Raw genomic sequence first — 19,038 nt, 5'->3', positions numbered from 1 at the left:
GTATGTTTTTAGAGAGAAGCTGGTGTTTGCTGTGTAGGCTTGGGAATGGGTCTGCTGCCAGGAGCCAGGAGCCCTGGATCTGCCCAAGCCCATGCTCTGCTCTGCTCTGTGTCCTTGGCCAAGTGGCTACCTCTCCCTGGACCTCAGTTTCCCTAGATAAACAGTGAGGGGCTCTGCACTTTGAGGTGGACCCAAATGAGCTCTGAAGAGTTTCTAACTTTGTTGTTTGAAGAATCACTGAAGCAGTGCAGACTTGAGCCAGGGGGCTGTGGTCAGTGAGATCTGGGTTAGACACAAGGAGGAACTTCCTTGTGGAGTTTTCTCCAGGAGGCAAGAGGGCTGATGCCAGAGCTCCACTCACTCTCTCAGGAGGGTTTTCCAGCCATTTCTCTCCTGTTCCTTTTGTCCCTGACTTTCTTCAGAGTCCTAGAGCCCAGACCCCAGCCCTGACTTGGGCTAAGACTGGGCCTATCAGGAACTGGAACTGAGATAGCTGAGCCGCTGGAGTCACTCCTTCCCCTCAAACTCACTCTCTACCCCCACAGCTTCTTCCTCTGGGCTTGACTGCTGAGCCTGTGGGGTAGGGTGGAAGTGAAGGGATGAGGCAGTGGGTCTGGTGTGACTTGCTGGGTTATTTCTCTGGGTTTCCCTTTTTCTGGCCTCAATTTCCCCACCTGCAAAGTGGGTATTGTGATGCTTGCTCTTCCTTCCCTTCTCCAACAATGGAGGGATGGGTGGGAGGCCTCATTGTCCTAATGTCCAGGTGCTCACCCAGCATGGGGAGAAATCCCTCATCCTTGTCCCTTTTCTGGACCCTACAAACCCTGCCCTTGCTACTGAACCCTGACTTGGCAGGAAGTGAATGCTCTAGAAGCTTGTGACTGCAGGGTCTTATCAGCTTATTTCCTAGCCTTTGATGTCATGGTCTTGAGTCCAGACTACGCCTCCTCTGGTGGCAGTAGGGAGGGAGGGAAACTTCTCCTGGGGGCCTGATGTGAGCAAAGCTGGAGCTGCAGAGCAGAGCCTGGTAATGGCAGGAATAGGAATTTATGCTCACTGCTGTGGGAACGGGGAGAGCCCTTAGGGGACACTGAAGTCCAGAGAGGGCTCACTTAGAGACTTAGGACAAAGCTGGGACTTGAACTCATACCTTTGGCACTGTATTCTCCCATTCAGGGCAAGATGGGGATCTGGGGGTCACACTAGAGTCTCTGATCCTCATTTGTCACCCACAGTGAACCCCTGTTGTTCGTATCCGTGCCAGCACCAGGGAATCTGCGTCCGCATTGGTCTTGATCTCTACCAGTGTGACTGCACCCGCACGGGCTACTCCGGCCCCAACTGCACCGTCCGTGAGCCTGCCCTCCAGCCCTCACTCCTTTCCCCTGGGCTCCCCTCCACAGACCCCCACATGGCCTCGTTCTCATTCCCATCCTGGCTCTGACACTCTCCCTGATCTGCTCCATCCTGAGCTCTCACTCCCAGCACATCCTTCTTCCTAGCTCTGGGCTCTGCGGGAATCCTCACCGACCACTCCCAACCTCAGTTCCTAGACCTATCCCTGTCCTTGTTTCTAGTTCTGACTCTACATGTGTCATCACTCCCAGGGCCCTGTCCGTACTTCTCTATCCCATATGTACTCCCTGTTCCATCCTGGCCCTAGTCGCCAGTTCCCCTCATCCACTCTCTGATCCTGCCAGGGGGCCAAACTGAGTGGCTCCCATTGCCCCTGCAGCTGATCTATGGACCTGGCTCCGGAATGCATTGCGGCCCAGCCCCTCTTTTCTCCACTTCCTGTTGACCCATGGGCGCTGGTTCTGGGAGTTTGTCAATGCCACCTTCATCCGTGAAATGCTCATGCGTCTGGTACTCGTAGGTGAGTGGGGGCAGGGCCCCCCAATCTGGGGAACATCAGAGCAAGTGATCCTGCCAATTCTTGGCATCTGATATGGGCAATGGTTGGGGAGATGCTACAATGCCAGATAAGGCAAGTCCCAACTCGGGAGGGGGTGGGGAAGGGATGTAACTGCGGCTGGGAGCCCCCTTGTCACCAGTACTTTCACCCTCTGCAGTGCGTTCCAACCTTGTCCCCAGCCCCCCAACCTACAACTCAGCCCATGACTACATCAGCTGGGAGTCCTTCTCCAATCTGACCTACTATACCCGTATTCTGCCCTCTGTGCCCCAAGACTGCCCTACACCAATGGGAACCAAAGGTAATGAAGATGGGGCGAGGGGCTGGGCCTGGGAATCACAGGAAATGCTCAATTCTCCTTGGGGAAAAGCAGGCAGAAGAGCAATTATTGGCCTGTTTCACAGACGGGTGGGCCAAAGCAAGGCAAGAACATATCCAGCATCAGGGTTGAGATAGGGTTGGGGAATGAGGACAGAAAAGGGCACTGAAAGGCTTTACCTTAGGTCACCTAGAAAGTCTCTGGCAGAGTCAGACTAGGGCTTTCATATTTCCATGTGTCACTTTGGCTGAACTTTGTCTACTGAATGGATGAGACCCTGCTGGAGTGGGGGTAACTTGAAAGTTGAAAACTTATACCTGTTATAGTAAGGTATGACCTTATTTGTACTCTATTCTGGTGAAATATGGGAACCTGTTTACGTTAGTAAGAATTATTTATTTATTTGGTTTTGTTGCTGTTGCTCAAGACCCCACCTGGCCTCATTGGCAGGGGCCTTCCTCCTAAATTCTTCTTCCCACTCTACCCCTAATTGTCCAAAAAACCTAGGAGTTACTCAGATAAGAGCCATGAACTCAGCTTCAAGAACAGCAAGACAAGTGGGACTAACTAGTCAGTTGCTGCCATAGAGTGTCACTGTTAAACACTGATCCTGTGCAGTCCCATGGATGTGTGCTTTTGCAGGTTCAGAACCTTGCATATGTATTGATAACTCATACTTTGGCCTCATGGTTACCTTTCTGATGGTTTGCGCTCACATTTTAAGCTACTATTCCAAAAGTATGACCATTTTGGGAGGACAGTGAGGTCTAGCAGAGCTTCTGGACTCTGACAATACTTTGCTGGAACCAGTCCGAACTCAAGGTCTACCTGGGTGATGATTTCAGGTTATGGGTACAGACCATACCCTCCAACTTACCTTTTTGGTAAGTTCCCTTTTGGGGTGCTTGATATTCATTCCTGCCAGTGGAATGAAGTTGACCATCTGGATCCAAAGAAGGTTCTACTAATCTTGAACTTTTAACATTGGTCCTACGAGAGGTATTGTCAAGGAATGCCTTTATTAGAACACAAAACATTCTGTTAGTCTTTTCTGTTAGGGCATTGGGTGCTAACTCATCTGACATTTATATAATTAAGGAAGACCCCTCAAGTGCTTATTCTGATAATGACAGACACCACCTTCAAGAAGGCTTGTCTTTACCCCAGACATAGAAGGACTGCCATCAATAAAAGCAGGAGTTGGCAAACTATGGCCTCCATGCCAAATCTAGCCTGCCCCCATTTTTGTAAATAAAGTTTTACTGGAACACAGTCACAGTCATTTGTTTGCATATTGTCTATGGCTGCTTTCATTGACAACAGCAAAGTTTAGTTGGTCTGCAAAGTTTAAAATATTTACTATCTGGACTTTAAAAGAGTCTGCTTTACCAGTCCTGTGCCATGCTTGCATTATCTCATGCAACCAGGGGCGGACTACCTAATAAATAAGGTGAAAACGTGTGAAACCGTTTACTACAGATAAGTAAGTAAGCACAAGTAAACCCATGCTTATCTTGCTTACTGGGTAATCCGTCCCTGTCAGGAATTGTAAATTTGAAGAGGCTTTGATTCTGCAGGAAGGTGCTGTGGGGTTGAGAGAGCGACAGATATCAGCCATACGTAGAAGCAGATGCTTTGATGTGGTGAAAAAATGTGAAATTGTTCACTACAGATGAGTAGGCAAGCACAAGTAAGCCTGTGCTTACCTTGCTTATTGGGTAATCCGATACTGTATGTAATCTTCAAATCCACTGTATAAGATAGGTATCAGTTGCCCAATTTTACAGATGAAGAAATTGAGGTTCAGAAAGATGAATGACTTACCTATGTGCACAGAGAGCAAATGGCATGGCCCGGTTCAAATATAGACTACCTTGCCCCCAAATCAAGGAGTCCATGTTCTTTTCTTTTTTTAACTTCTTTTCATTATGGAAAAATTTTAAACATACATAAAAATTGAGTATACTGAACTCCTATGTACCCATGTCCTAGGTTTAACACTTGTCCACAATTTCTTCATCTTTACCCTATGGATCACAACAGTCTGATCCACTACCCATCGTGGGAATGGTGCAGGACCTGGCAGTGTTTCATTCTGTTGTGTGTGGGGTTACCATGAGTTAGGGGACCAACTGGATGGTAGCTAACAACAACAACAACAGCATTTTATCTATACCCTCTCACCTTATTTTTTATGGAGTATTGTAAGAAAATTACAGATATTATGTCATCTTACCCATAAAAACTTCTAGGGTCTTTGGTATAGAAGAAGGCTCAGGGGCCACCTGGTGGGTGGGAAGTGGTCCTGCAGAGGCTGCTCTGGGCTTTCTGCTTGGGCCAGTTTGGCCTGAGGAGCCCAGAAGGCCCAGACAGGTGGCAGCTCCTGCTCTTTTCTACCTCCCCAATCAGGGAAGAAGCAGTTGCCAGATGCTCAGCTCCTGGCCCATCGCTTCCTGCTCAGGAGGAAGTTCATACCTGATCCCCAAGGTGCCAACCTCATGTTTGCCTTTTTTGCACAACATTTTACCCACCAATTCTTCAAAACTTCTGGCAAGATGGGTCCTGGCTTCACCAAGGCCTTGAGCCACGGGGTGAGTCCTTAGGAGGGGTTCAGGACTTCCCAGAGCTTGGCACATGCAGGTCGTCGCTGGTGGGCGGGACCAGGGAGATCTGAATGGACCCTCTTTGTCCTCAGGTAGACCTGGGCCACATTTATGGAGACAATCTGGAGCGTCAGTATCATCTGCGGCTCTTTAAGGATGGGAAACTCAAGTACCAGGTAGCGCTGGACCTGGAGGTGGGGTGATGGGAAGGGCCTCTGATGGTCTCCCCTGGAAAAGGCTGCTCTGGGGCCTGCGTGCTGTCCTGAGGGGGCCAGCTGCAGGAGCTGGTAATGTGTGCTAGGAGGAGAGACAGTTTAGGGACAACAGTCAATCCTTGGAAGAAGTCCCCAGGCAAGAGAAGTGGATGAGGAGCAGACATGGCCTCTTATGTTCTCCTAGGAGGTAGCTTTTGAGGCTCACTAAAAGGTGGATATTTCCAGGTTGCATTTATTTATTTAACTATTCCACAATAGTAATTGGGTACTATGATGCACCTGGCACAGGTGGTAGGGCAGCGAACATCATCGTTATGGACTGTGACCTCAGGGAACTCATAGTCCTTCAGGAGCCACAGCCATAAACACTAGGGTGCTAATTCCAGGAGGGCTTTTTGTTTAAACCAGCACTGCCCAGCAGAAATATAATGTGAGCAACATAATGTAATTAAAATTTTTCTAGAAGCCACATTAAAAAAGAGAAAAAGAGACAGCTGTATCAATTTTTATAGTATATTTTATTTAACCCAATAGATCTAAAAATTATAATTTCAATATGTAATCAATAGAAAAATTATTAATAAGGTATATAACTTTTTTGATGCTGTATCTTTGAAATCTGGTGTGTATTTTATACTTAGAGCACCCCTCAGTTTGGATGTGAACTCTTCGCTGGAATTACTTGATCTGTATTTAAATTTCATAAAATTTACAGTTGAAAAATAGATGTACATGCCTAGGTTGTTCCAAGCATACTTAAGAATTTCCCAGTAACCGAAGCACCGGCTTTTAATTTTAAAATTAAATTAAATAAAACAAACGCTCGCTGCATTTCAAATGTTCAATAGCCTTATGTGGCTAGTGGCCATCATATTGGACAGCGCTAATATAAACAAACAAACAAAAACAAAAAGTTTACAGATGAATCTTTAGGGTTAAAACCAGTACTTGGCATATAGTAGACCCTCAGTGTATATTTATTAAATGAAGGAAGAAACTGTCAAATAATTAATCTTACTCATGATAATTGCCACCAAAGAGAAGTTTTGGGCACCGCTAGAGTATTCAAAGGATTGGGAAGGCTTCCCTAGGAAGTTACAAATAAAAAGAGACTTGTGTGAAGGATGAGCAGGGGTTAGGAAGGCAAAGCCGGGAAGGGGCTTTCCAGGTAGAGGGCTTAGCATGTGCCAAGGCTTGGAGGTGGGAAGCAGCTTGGAGTAGAAGATGGGGAGTGTTGCTGAACCTAGTGACTGGGGATAGGAATGACTCGAGGTGAAAGTGGAGGTGTTTGCTGGAGATATATTAAGGATTTTGGAGTTTCTGCCAAGAGTAGAGACGGTCTTGAGTCAGGAAGTGATACTAGATTGTTTTTTTTTTTTTTAATTTTTATTAAGCTTCAAGTGAACATTTACCATTCCAATCAGTCTGTCACATGTAGGTTTACATACATCTTACTCCCTTCTCCCACTTGCTCTCCCCCTATTGAGTCAGCCCTTACAGTCTCTCGTTTCGTGCCAATTTTGCCATCTTCCCTCTCTCTCTATCTTCCCATCCCCTCTCCAGTCAAGAGTTGCCAACACACTCTCCAGTGTCCACCTGAGTTAATTAGCTCACTCTTCGTCAGCATCTCTCTCCCCTCCACTGACCAGTCCTTTTCATGCCTGATGATTTGTCTTCGGGGATGGTTCCTGTCCTGTGCCATCAGAAGTTCTGGGGAGCATTGTCTCTGGGATTCCTCTAGTCACAATCATACCATTAGGTATGGTCTTTTCATGAGAATTTGGGGTTTGTATCCCATTGGTCTCCTGCTCCCTCAGGAGTTGTCTGTTGTGCTCCCTGACGGGGCAGACATCAATTGTGGCCAGGCACCAACTAGTTCTTCTGGTCTCAGGATAATGTAGGTCTCTGGTTCATGTGGCCCTTTCTGTCTCTTGGGTTCTTAGTTGTCGTGTGACCTTGGTGTTCTTCCTTTGCCTTTGCTCCAGGTGGGTTGAGACCAATTGATGTATCTTAGATGGCCGCTTGTTGGCATTTAGGACCCCAGGCGCCACAATTCAAAGTGGGAGGCAGAGTGTTTTCATAATAGAATTATTTTGCCCAATGACTTAGAAGTCCCCTCAAACCAAGTTCCCCAGACCCCAGCCCCTGCTCCGCTGACCTTTGAAGCTTTCATTTTATCCCGGAAACCTCTTTGCTTTTAATCCAGTCCAATTAGGCTGACCTTCCTTGTATTGAGTGTTGTCTTTCCCTTCACCCAAAGCAGTTCTTATCTACAGATTGATCAATAAAAAGCCCTCTCCCTCCCTCCCTCCCTCCCCCCTTTGTAACCACATAAGTATGTGTTCTTCTTCGTTTTTTCTATTTCTCAAGATCTTATAATAGTGGTCTTATACAATATTTGTCCTTTTGCAACTGACTCATTTCGCTCAGCATAATGCCTTCCAGATTCCTCCATGTTATGAAATGTTTCAGAGATTCGTCACTGTTCTTTATCGATGCATAGTATTCCATTGTGTGAATATACCACAATTTATTTACCCATTCATCCATTGATGGACACCTTGGTTGCTTCCAGCTTTTTGCTACTGTAAACAGAGCTGCAATAAACATGGGTGTGCATATATCTGTTTGTGTGAAGGCTCTTGTATCTTTAGGGTATATTCCTAGGAGTGGGATTTCTGGGTTGTATGGTAGTTCTATTTCTAACTGTTTAAGATAACGCCGGATGGATTTCCAAAGTGGTTGTACCATTTTACAATCCCACCAGCAGTGTATGAGAGTTCCAATCTCTCCGCAGCCTCTCCAACATTTATTATTTTGTGTTTTTTGATTAATGCCAGTCTAGTTGGTGTGAGATGGAATCTCATCGTGGTTTTAATTTGCATTTCTCTAATGGCTAATGATCGGGAGCATTTTCTCATGTATCTGTTGGCTGCCTGAATATCTTCTTTAGTGAAATGTGTGTTCATATCCTTTGCCCACTTCTTGATTGGGTTGTTTGTCTTTTTGTGGTTGAGTTTTGACAGAATCATGTAGATTTTAGAGATCAGGTGCTGGTCTGAGATGTCATAGCTGAATATTCTTTCCCAGTCTGTAGGTGGTCTTTTTACTCTTTTGGAGAAGTCTTTAGATGAGCATAGGTGTTTGATTTTTAGGAGCTCCCAGTTATCTGGTTTCTCTTCATCATTTTTGGTAATGTTTTGTATTCTGTTTATGGCCTGTATTAGGGCTCCTAGGGTTGATCCTATTTTTTCTTCCATGATCTTTATCGTTTTAGTCTTTATGTTTAGGTCTTTGATCCACTTGGAGTTAGTTTTTGTGCATGGTGTGAGGTATGGGTCCTGTTTCATTCTTTTGCAAATGGATATCCAGGTATGCCAGCACCATTTGTTAAAAAGACTATTATTTCCCCAATTGACTGACACTGGGCCTTTGTCAAATATCAGCTGCTCATACGTGGATGGATTTATATCTGGGTTCTCAATTCTGTTCCATTGGCCTATGTGCCTGTTGTTGTACCAGTACCAGGCTGTTTTGACTACTGTAGCTATATAATAGGTTCTGAAATTAGATTGTTTTGTAAATGGTTGCTCTGGCTGCAGTGTAGAGAATGGACTGTTTGGGGGGAGGGAGTGGATGTAGAAAGCCTGCTTAGAGAGAGCGATCAGGGTGGGAGATAAGGGACGAGGATGGTGGTAGTGAGGCGGAGAGAAGGGGAAAGACTTTCAAAGAGATTTAGGAGGTAGAGTCAACAGGCCTTGGTTGCAGAGGATGGCAGCTGCCCTGCCGTGATGCAGAGGACTCTAAGTAGGAGTGGGAAGGTGTTGGCTGTGGGCAGGTGTGGATGCCCTGTTGTCCCAGGTTGCCAGGTGGCCACATCCACAGGTGCTGGATGGAGACGTGTACCCCCCCTCGGTGGAAGAGGCACCTGTGTTGATGCACTATCCACGGAATGTTTCGCCACGGAGCCAGATGGCTGTGGGCCAGGAGGTGTTCGGGCTGCTTCCCGGCCTCATGCTCTATGCCACAATCTGGCTGCGTGAGCACAACCGTGTGTGTGACCTGCTGAAGGCTGAGCACCCCACCTGGAACGACGAGCAGCTCTTCCAGACGACCCGCCTCATCCTTATAGGTGAGGACCCCAAACCAGCTCTGCTCTGGAAGGTCACGACATCTACCCTGAGAAGTGGGTGGGTGGAGGGCAGTGGCTTGGGGACAGAGAGTTGGGATTAGAATCCTGGCTCTGTTGCTTACTAACTGTGAGAACTTGAGTACTCCCCTTCACTTCTGGGAGCCTCAGTTTCCAAATCTGTTCACTGGGGATAATAATGGTTGTAAGGATTTGTTGAGATAATAGATGGGAGGGCACTTAGCACATAGTAGGCCTTCAGAAAACGGATGGCTGTGACGGTTGATTATTAGTTGGGTGATTCACGGCAAATGCAAATCTGATTAGCCACCTTAAATCTCAGTTTCTCCCTTGTACTGTACCCAGATGTACACAGTGATGGCCCCAGCATGTGCAGGGTCAAACCCCAGCTTGCCCAGCCTTCAGGAATCCCCACGTTTCCTGCCCTACATGTATTTGCTTTCCTGGAGTTTGAGAGCTTCTGGGTGACTCAGGGACAGGATATTTTTGTGTTCCCTAATTTTTTTATGGGGGCGAGTCTGCAGCTTAAAGTGTCAGATGGTTTCCTGCCTGGGTGCTTGGCCTCTGACATGCGTGTCCAGGCCATGTTCTTTCTGAGTCACCAGTAACCACCTTCCCCTACCTCCGCCCATCACTGGGCATGGCTGGTCACAATTATAATGCTTGATTCACTGGAACCTGGAAGAGCCTGGCTTTTGGAATAGGAATGGCCTGGAGAGGGAGAGAGGCTGGTTCTGAAGTCCCAGCACTGAGAGACTTTGACCAGAGAAGGGCAAGTCTGTGGCTAGAGGCTGCCCAGCACGCTGAAAGGTGATCAAGCTGTGACCAAAGCTGGAACTCCTAGGGCAGTGCACATCCAGTACAGCATCTAACTCTCCCCAACAACCTTATGAGCGAATTATTGTTGTGCTTGTTGGGAAATTTAAAATTCAGAGAGGTTCAGTGAATTCTTCAAGGCCACCCAGCAGAGGGAGACTTGAACCCAGATCTGGGTGCACCAAAGCTCATGCTACTTCTACCATGTCACAAGGGGACTGTTTCCTGAATGGAGAGAGGTTGCAAACATCAGTCTGATCTTTTGTGACATATGAGTATGGGGAGGGGATTCTCCCCTTGTGCCTACACTTAGTACTCCTGCTTCTAGCTGATATGTATCGACACTCCCTATATGCCAGGCCAGGCCCTGTGCCGAGCAGTTTAGATACATTTGTTGTGAACTCCTCACAGTGACTCTGTGAACTAGGTACTATTATTACACACATTTTACAGTTAAGGAAAGTAAGGTTCAGAGAGATTAAGCAACATGGCCCAAGCTGAAGTGACTAGACATGGAGGAGACAGGATTTGGGCCCAGGTCTATTGATTCCAAATCCAGTGGCTCCAGGTCAGTTTACTAAATGCCCATTTGTCTAATGACTAATTTCCCCAAATAGCCAGTTTTTAAAAAAATACCTAGTTAACCAGTTATCATTTTGTTACAGGATGTTCAATATGTTTCTTCCCTCACTCTTTGTCGCTATTACTGAGGAAAAACTCACTGCCGTCGCATTAGTTCCAACTCATAGTGGCACTACAGAACAGGGTAGAATTCCCCATAGGGTTTCCAAGGAGCAGCTGGTGGATTCGAACTGCTGACCTTTTGGTTAGCAGCCATAGCTCTTAATCACTGTGCCGCCAGTGTTCCATTACTGAGTATAGGAAAAATCTCTTTGTAAGGGAGATTTTTATACGTAACAAAGAATTGTTATGTATAAAAACACATAAGAAACAGAGTTTTAAAATATGTTTGGGGCTAGGTTCTCCTTTTGAGTTCCCAGGTGGCGCAAATATTTAACAGGCTTGGCTGCTTACCGAAAGGTTGGCAGTTTGAGTCTACCTGGCGGCACCTCGGAAGAAAGGCCTGGTGATCTACTTCTGAAAAATCAGCCATTGAAAACCCTGTGGGGCACAGTTCTTCTCTGACACGTATGGTCGCCATGAGTTAGAACTGAGTTGACGGCAACTGTTTTTTTTTTTTTTGGTTCTCCTTATACCCCAAGTGTCCCTGACTTGGCTGCTGCAGCAGCTCTCAGAGTGGTCCCTTCGAAGTCCCCTTTCCGCCTCTGAGGGTGTCAGCGTGCTGACAGCCCTCACTAAGTAAAACCTCCACTTTCCCATATTTGGTGGCCTCTCCAACCTCTTTTAATGAGCTGGAGTTCTCAGATATCTCCTTTGCATGTCCTTCTTAGCTGTGCCTCCCTCTGGAATGTAAGGGTAGCTGGTGCCTCTCGTGCTGGGGGATCTCAGTTAAAACTGAGACAGAAAATTTTATTTTCACATCATGTTACAGAAAGACAAAATGAAAAATGGCCAATTAAAATTAAATGTTAACAATAGCAGCAATGATAATAATCATAAAGTAACAAAAAAATGAGCACTTTTCATGAATTGGCCTGATTCCCAAGCTGGGTGTCTAAATCAATGTGATCTGCTGACCCTCTTCCCAATCCTGCCCTGCTCAGGCGAGACCATCAAGATCGTAATTGAGGAGTATGTGCAGCAGCTGAGTGGCTACCTCCTGCAGCTGAAGTTTGACCCGGAGCTGCTGTTCGGTGTCCAGTTCCAGTATAGCAATCGCATTGCCGTGGAGTTCAACCACCTCTACCACTGGCACCCACTCATGCCCGACTCCTTCAAAGTGGGCTCCCAAGAGTACAGCTATGAGCAGTTCTTGTTCAACACCTCAATGTTGGTGGACTACGGCGTTGAGGCCCTAGTGGATGCCTTCTCTCGTCAGGGCGCTGGCAAGGTAAGCCCCAGAGCCAGTGTTGGGGAGGGCTTGTGGGCTCTGAGAACCAACAGACGTGGGTCCAAATCCCAGTTCTTCTTCTGTAAAGTGGGGGTAGTATCACCTCCAAAGGTCGGCTGTGAGCATTCCTTCATTAATTCTCTTGTTCATTTGTCCACTTAGCAATGGCAGACATTATTCCAGGTACTGGGAAGATAGTGGTGAATAAGACACATAAGACATGCAAGACACATGGCTTCTTGTCCTCTGTGAGCTTACACCCTAGAAAGGGATTATAGTTATATGACAGCAAACACCCTTTGAGCGCTTACTGTGTGTTAGGCATTGTGCTAAGTACTTTTGGATGTTACCAGAATTATAAACACATGATAAGAACCACCACACAGAAAGCTTATGGTGTTCTGGGAGATCAGGGAGGGTTTCTCATCCAGTTTAGGGGGTTATTGGTAAGAAAGCGATGTTATGGGTAAGAAACTAAGCAGAGATCTGAAGGACGGATAGGAGTTTCCCAGGGAAAGAGGTAGTGTTAGTGATGGGGAAGGCTCTGCTTCAGATAGAGGGGACTGCAGTGGCTTCACTATGGTTGGTGTCACCCAGTATGGTAAGTCATGGTGTCACACTTCCCCCACCATGGACCTCCTCCTGTACCAGATCATACAAAATCCCTAGTAATGTTTATTATCAATTGTAATGATAGAATAATATGTGATAAATATAGTTGTAGATTGCTTAAATGTAATATTTCTTAGATTATATAAATACTAAAAACAAAATTGGTGAAATCTTTCTACAATGAATCACGAACAATGTTACAGTATTATTAGTAGTTGAGCAAAGCTTTTTTTGATTTTTCTCCTTTTCCTTTAATAACTACTTCATTCTCTAAAAAGTTATTGATGCAGATTGACAAATACCAATTACCATAGTATTGTAGCTAAAACACCAGAATATTCGACAAAACCAGTGACTATAAAAACACCAGCAGCAATGAAAACAGCAGCGCACGCATGTAGTGCATGGAAATGAAACCATGTGATTTGAAGCGTCATTGTAATTGGATAATAATGATAGCTCTGATAGGTGCATTAGAAGGTTCAAAAAGTAAATTAGTGTAAGAGTTTTAGCCCTGTAGGTATATTGATGTAAGCTGGGCTTACAAAAAATGCTTTTGTTGTTATAACTCACTACAGGGATGTTTTTATAGACAATCATTTTGGTGTCACCCCCTCTGACATTGTCACCTGGTGAGGTCTGCACGCCCCACACTCCCCTGGTGATGCCACTGGGGGACAGCATGGTCAAGGCCCAGAGACTAGAGGGCATGGCGATTTGAGGAACAGAAGGACATTCAGGATATGGTAATACATGTGAAAGCTCCTGCACATAGGTGTTTATTAAATCACAGGTCTTTTTCCCTGGAATTCCTAACCAACTCCCTCCTAAATATTCCCTTCTCCTGGCTTGGAAGCTCCCAGCTCCTTCATCTTGGCTCTCTGACTCCTTCGTTTTCATCCCTGACCCCCTGCTTCACTTTACTCCTTGCTCCTGAGCTCTATCGGGAAGTTTTGGCACCATATGGATTTTTGTTTCCTCCTGGTAATTTGACTGAAATTAGCATATGCTGCCACCAGTAGGCAGCTGCTGGCTGGTTTATGGTCTCTGTTCTCTGTGGGAACACAGATGCACAGAGATAATGGCATTTGTGTGATGAGGTGTGGTTTCCAAAGCATTTTCAAGGAATGACCATGATGATAATTATGGGAATGATGATATGGAACAAAATAGAGGGGGGACAGGAGTGTGCTGACTCTCAGGATATTAAGAAGAATGTGAGGAGTGATAAAACAGGATTTCCGCTGATAACCATCACACATGGCTAACTGCTTGAGGGTGACTATGTGGCCAACACTGTGATAACTGCTTTGCATACTTTATCTCATTTGTTTTGCCACCACCCTATGAGGTAGATGCTCTTACCTTTCCCAGTTTTACATTCGAGGAAACAGACACTTAGCTCAAGTAACATTCCCAAGGTCCCACAACTTGCAAATGATCGAGTCAGGGTGGTAACAGCCTCTCTTTATTTTGTTCCAAGGTGCATGTTTTCATCCAACTCTGTTTTTCCTCTTTCCCACCCTGTTATACTTTCTCTGTATAAACAGAACTCTCTACTCATCCTGAGCAATAGAGCCTTTTTTAACCCAATGCTCCTTAACCGCTATGAACAAGAATCTTCTTCTGGAGCCTCCTTTATCTCACCAAGTTACTTGGGTTTTGAACCCTATTTTCCCTGCCTTCACCGAGTGTTTACACCACCCCTTGGTTTTGGGATTATGTTTCAAGTTTAGTTTAACTAAATTTATTTAGATACTATAGTTTTCCTGGGAAGATTTTAGCTCCCTCCCTGCTAGTATACAACCTTTCTTCTCCCAGGCAGCTTGGCAGAAGGAAAGAGAAAGAACAGACTGTATTCACTTCTCTTCCTGTGATTGCCTTAATCTGGTCTGGAGGAACTTGATGCTTTCTGTTGCTACCTTCCTACTCCTTCTACCTTCCTACTCCTTTTAGTTTCTCTTCCTACTGGTGGCCAGTTACTAGGGGCTCCCTTCTTAATGTTAGATGCTCAGTACATCTTGATGAATCTCAGTACTATGATACAGAGAATGAAAATAAATAAATACAAATTCGTCCTTTAGGAAACAAACAAACAAAAAACCCTTGCTGTCGAGTTGATTCTGACTCATAGCAACCCTATAGGGTAGACTAGAACTGCCCCATAGGGTTTCCAAGGAGTGGGTGATGGATTTGAACGGCCAACCTTTTGGTTAGCAGCCATAGCTATTAACCACTGTGACACCAGGACTCTGGTCCCTTGGCAAGATCCCTTAAAAGATTAATTATCTCCCACAAGAAAACATCTAGAGCTAATAGAGGAATTTAGCAAAGTTGTAGGGTACAAGGTCAACAAACAATAATTGGTTGGGTTTCTATACACTGGCAGTGAGAAATCTGGAAGGGAAATTAGCAAAACAATATAATTTATGATAACATTTAAGAGAATCAAGTGCCTAGGAATAAATCTACCCAGGGACATGAAGGGCTTATACAATAAAACTGTAAAATACTGCTGAAAGAGATCCAAGAAGACTTAAATAAATAGAAAGATGTTCTATGTTCATGGATTGGAAGACTTAATATTGTTAAGATGTCAACACTATCCAAAGATTAAACGGAATCCTGATCAAAATTCCAACGGCCTTCTTTACAGAAATGGTGAAGCCAATCTTCAACTTTATATGGAATGGCAAGGGGCCCTGAATAGCTAATGCAATGTTAAAAGAGAAGACGAGAGTAGGATGACTCACACTTCCTGATTTTAAAACATACTATACAATATGTATAACGATAGACACATAGGCCAATGAATAAAATTGAGAGTCCAGAAATAAACCCACACATCTATGGTCAACTGATTTTTGACAAGGGTGCTAAGTCCATTCAATGGGGAAAGAAGTGTCTCTTCAATAAATGGTGCTGGGAAAACTGGATTTCTGCGTGCAGAAAAGTGAAACAGGACCCATACCTCACACCATACACAAAAACAAATTCAAAATGGATTAAGGACCTAAATGTGGAAACTAAAACCATAAAATTCTTAAAAGAAAAAGCAGAGCAACGCTCTCAGGCGTAGCTTTCAACAATGGATTATCTAATATATGATAACACAATCACAAACAGCAAAAGACAAAATAAATAAATAGGATCTTGTAACAATTAAAAAATTTGTTCATCAAAAGACTATAGAAATGTGAGAAGACAAGCTACCAACTAGGAGAATATGTTCAGAAGCCGTATATCTGACAAGGATCTAATAACCAAAATATATATAAAACTTTGACAACTTAACAATAAAAAGATAAATAATCCAATCATAAAATGGGCAAAGGACTTGAATACACATTTCATAAAAGAGGACATTAAAATGGCCACCACACACATGAAAAGATCCTCAGCGTCATTAGCCATCATAGAGATGCAAGTGAAAACCACAGTGAGATACCATTTCATTCCCACTAGGATGGCTAAGGTTAAAAAACAAAACAACAACAAAAAAACAGAAAATAATACGTTTAGCGAGGATGTGGGGAATCTAGAAAACTTACCCATTGCTGGTGGGAATGCAAAATGATACAGCCAAAATGGTACACAGTGTGGTGGTTCATCAAAAAACTAAAAATAGAACCATATGACCCAGCAATTCCACTCCTAGGTATATACCCAAAAGATGTGAAAGCAGAGACTCACTCAGATACTTGTACACCTATGTTCATTGCAGCAGTATTCATAAGAACCAAAAGGTGGAAACAACCTAAATGCCCATCAGCAGGTGAATGGATAAACAAAGTATGATACATACATATAATGGAATACTGCTCAGCCAGTAGAAGTAATGAAGTCTTGATATATGCTACAATATGGATAGAGCTGGAAGACATTATACTAAGTGAAATAAGTCAATTATAAAAGGACAAATACTGCATGACCTCCCTTATATAAAAAGACAAGAAAAAGCAAATATGTAGAGAACAAAGTTTATTAGTGGTTACCATGAGGGGAGGGAGCGGGAAAGGGGGATTAATGTTGATGGAAATACTTGTTGATTAAGGTTATGACTGCACAGCGATTACTGTAATTGTGGTCAATAAGTTGTGCACCTGTAAAAAGTTAAATTGGCAAAAAGTTGTGCCATAGATACATTGACAAAAAAAAAAAAAAAAAAGGAGTAGCTGCTGAGGCTGCATATATACAACCAAAAACCTCGTGGGATTTCGGTTCTTGGTTTGGAGGTTTAGGGTCGAGGTTTTATGGGACATCCCATTTAACTGGCCTAATAACGTGTTTAATGCTTCTGTTCTACCTCCTACTTTGATGTGTATTGCTTGAGGTTTTAAAAGCTTTCAAGCAGCCACCCAAGACACAACAACTGGTCTCTATTTACCTGGAACAACAGAGGAAGAAGGAGACTCAGGAACAGGAGGAGGGTATGGAATGTGTGGCCAATTGCTTCCATGAATAGCTGTCTCCTTTGCCATGAGATCAAAAGAACTGGATTGTACCTGGCTACCTTTACTAAGCATTTTGATCAAAGATTCCATTGAAGAATCCTAATCAAAGGGGGGAAAATATAGAACAGAATTTCAAATTCTCATGGACTCCAGACTTCCTAGAGCCACGAAGTTTGAATGAATGAACTGAAACTATTGCCCTGAGATAATCTTTAAACTTTAAACCAAAATACCCCTGAAGTCCTCTTAAAACCAAACGATGGTTTAGCTTAACTAGTAAAAAAGGGCAGCCTTGAGCATTATATTCGTTTAAGGTCTATCTATATGGGATCAAACTGACAACAGCAACTGGAAAGATTAGATGTGAAATTTAGGGTCAGTGAATTTATGTTAATATGGAAGGAACAACTCAGAAAAGAAGGGTGAGAATGGTTATACAACTCAAAGAATGTAATCAATGTCACTAAATGGTACATGTAGAAACTGTTGAGTTGGTGTGTGTTTTGCTGTGTATATTCTCAACAACAGCAAAAGAATTAAAATTATAAATTAAAAAAAAGCCACAGAAAGATTAATTATCCCTGTTCTATGATAAAAGCAGACTTGGAGAGTGACAAGCACATGTCAGCTCTGCTAGAACATAATTTAAAAAATATCTTAGGAGGCGAGGCCAAGAAGACAGAGTAGTCAGATGCTTCCTGTCGTCCCTCTTAAAACAAAGACCCGAAAAACAAGTGAATTGATTATGTATGACAATCTAGGAGCCCTGAACATCAAAGACAAAGTTGAGGAGTCGGACTGAGTGGAGGGGGAGGGAGAGACAGTTCAGAAACAGTGAGGATTTGCCAGACCTGACCTGGCTGGCACCCTGCAGGCTGGATCAGCCGGTGTGCAGGCCTGAGGCAAGCGGTAGTGCTCAGGATGTGTTTTCCACACCAGGAGAAATTGAGCAGTGGAAAGTCTGCTCAAGCCTGCAGAACCATGGGAAAGCAGCACTGAATCTTAGAAAGTTAAGTGCAAGCATCTAACCTACCACAGTAGATCAAAAAAAACCCTTCCCCCACTCTGGGAAGTATTTCTCTCTCATTTACCCATTCCCTCCCTGCTCTGCTCTGGTCTTGGTCCAGCTTCAGCAGTTGCCTTGCCCTCTGGGCTGGAAGTGGGACCTATCATGCCCCCCCGAGCCCTTCTCCTGGCTTTGGAGAGGGAACAAATGAACAAACCGGAAAAAACAATCTGCCAGCTCTCCTAAGCTGGGAACTCAGGGCAGGCACAGCTCTTTGCCTAGACACAGGCATAAGAGCTCCATGGCCTTTCAATGTCTTTCACCCTTGCCTAGGCCTCTGTGGGCCCATTTCAGCAGCACAGGCCCTCATTAGTACAGTACAACAGAGTATACATCTGAAGCCTATTTTCAACTGCAACAGCTAAGGGGGAGTGGCAGATTTGTGACATTTGACACTGCCCTGCACATTAAGCAGGGTACTCACGTACCCACATCAGGGGCCTGAGGACTGGTGGCTCCACTTACTCCACTTAGCAACCCACAATGGGAGTCTGAGAATAAGTGGTGCCTCCTCCTCCTTACAGCCAATAGCACTGGGTGCCCAAAGTCCAGCCGCAAAGCCCACCCACGTACATGCTCTAGGGAACAGGGACACGCCTTTCACTTAGGTACTCAGGGGTATCCATCAGCACCCTATGTTGCACAGCACATAACCACCTACTGCAGATACCTGTGCCTACCCCAATCACCCCTATGTAGCCCTGCCTGGTCTAGGACTGTAGGTGAGAGCCTGCACCACACATTTGGTGATTGATGACCTGGACACCTGAGCTGAATCCACACAAGAAAAGTAAATGAACTCCTGGCCTCACATACCTAGTAACAGCTCTAACCACCTGGTGACAGGATATGAGGCCTTCAAAGATGACAGTAATCAAAGTAGTTCACATGACCAGCCTATTTGGGCATAGCAAAA

General features: G+C 44.6%; 1 protein-coding gene across 2 annotated transcripts in view; it reads left to right on the top strand.

Moving 5' to 3' along the window:
* Positions 1-19,038, top strand: part of PTGS1 (prostaglandin-endoperoxide synthase 1) — a 39,942-nt gene that overhangs the window by 8,269 nt on the left and 12,635 nt on the right. For both annotated transcript variants that reach the window (XM_003407491.2, XM_010587660.2), the window contains 7 exons: positions 1,236-1,352; positions 1,736-1,876; positions 2,073-2,216; positions 4,644-4,825; positions 4,930-5,013; positions 8,938-9,184; positions 11,704-11,990. In XM_003407491.2, the coding sequence (XP_003407539.1) occupies positions 1,236-1,352; positions 1,736-1,876; positions 2,073-2,216; positions 4,644-4,825; positions 4,930-5,013; positions 8,938-9,184; positions 11,704-11,990 (1,202 nt within the window). The remainder of the gene's footprint in view (positions 1-1,235; positions 1,353-1,735; positions 1,877-2,072; positions 2,217-4,643; positions 4,826-4,929; positions 5,014-8,937; positions 9,185-11,703; positions 11,991-19,038) is intronic.

This window comes from Loxodonta africana, chromosome 9 (assembly GCF_030014295.1).
Source record: "Loxodonta africana isolate mLoxAfr1 chromosome 9, mLoxAfr1.hap2, whole genome shotgun sequence".
Lineage (NCBI taxonomy): Eukaryota > Metazoa > Chordata > Mammalia > Proboscidea > Elephantidae > Loxodonta > Loxodonta africana.
Note: the sequence above shows the minus strand (reverse complement) of the source record. Positions and strands in the feature narration are given on the sequence as shown.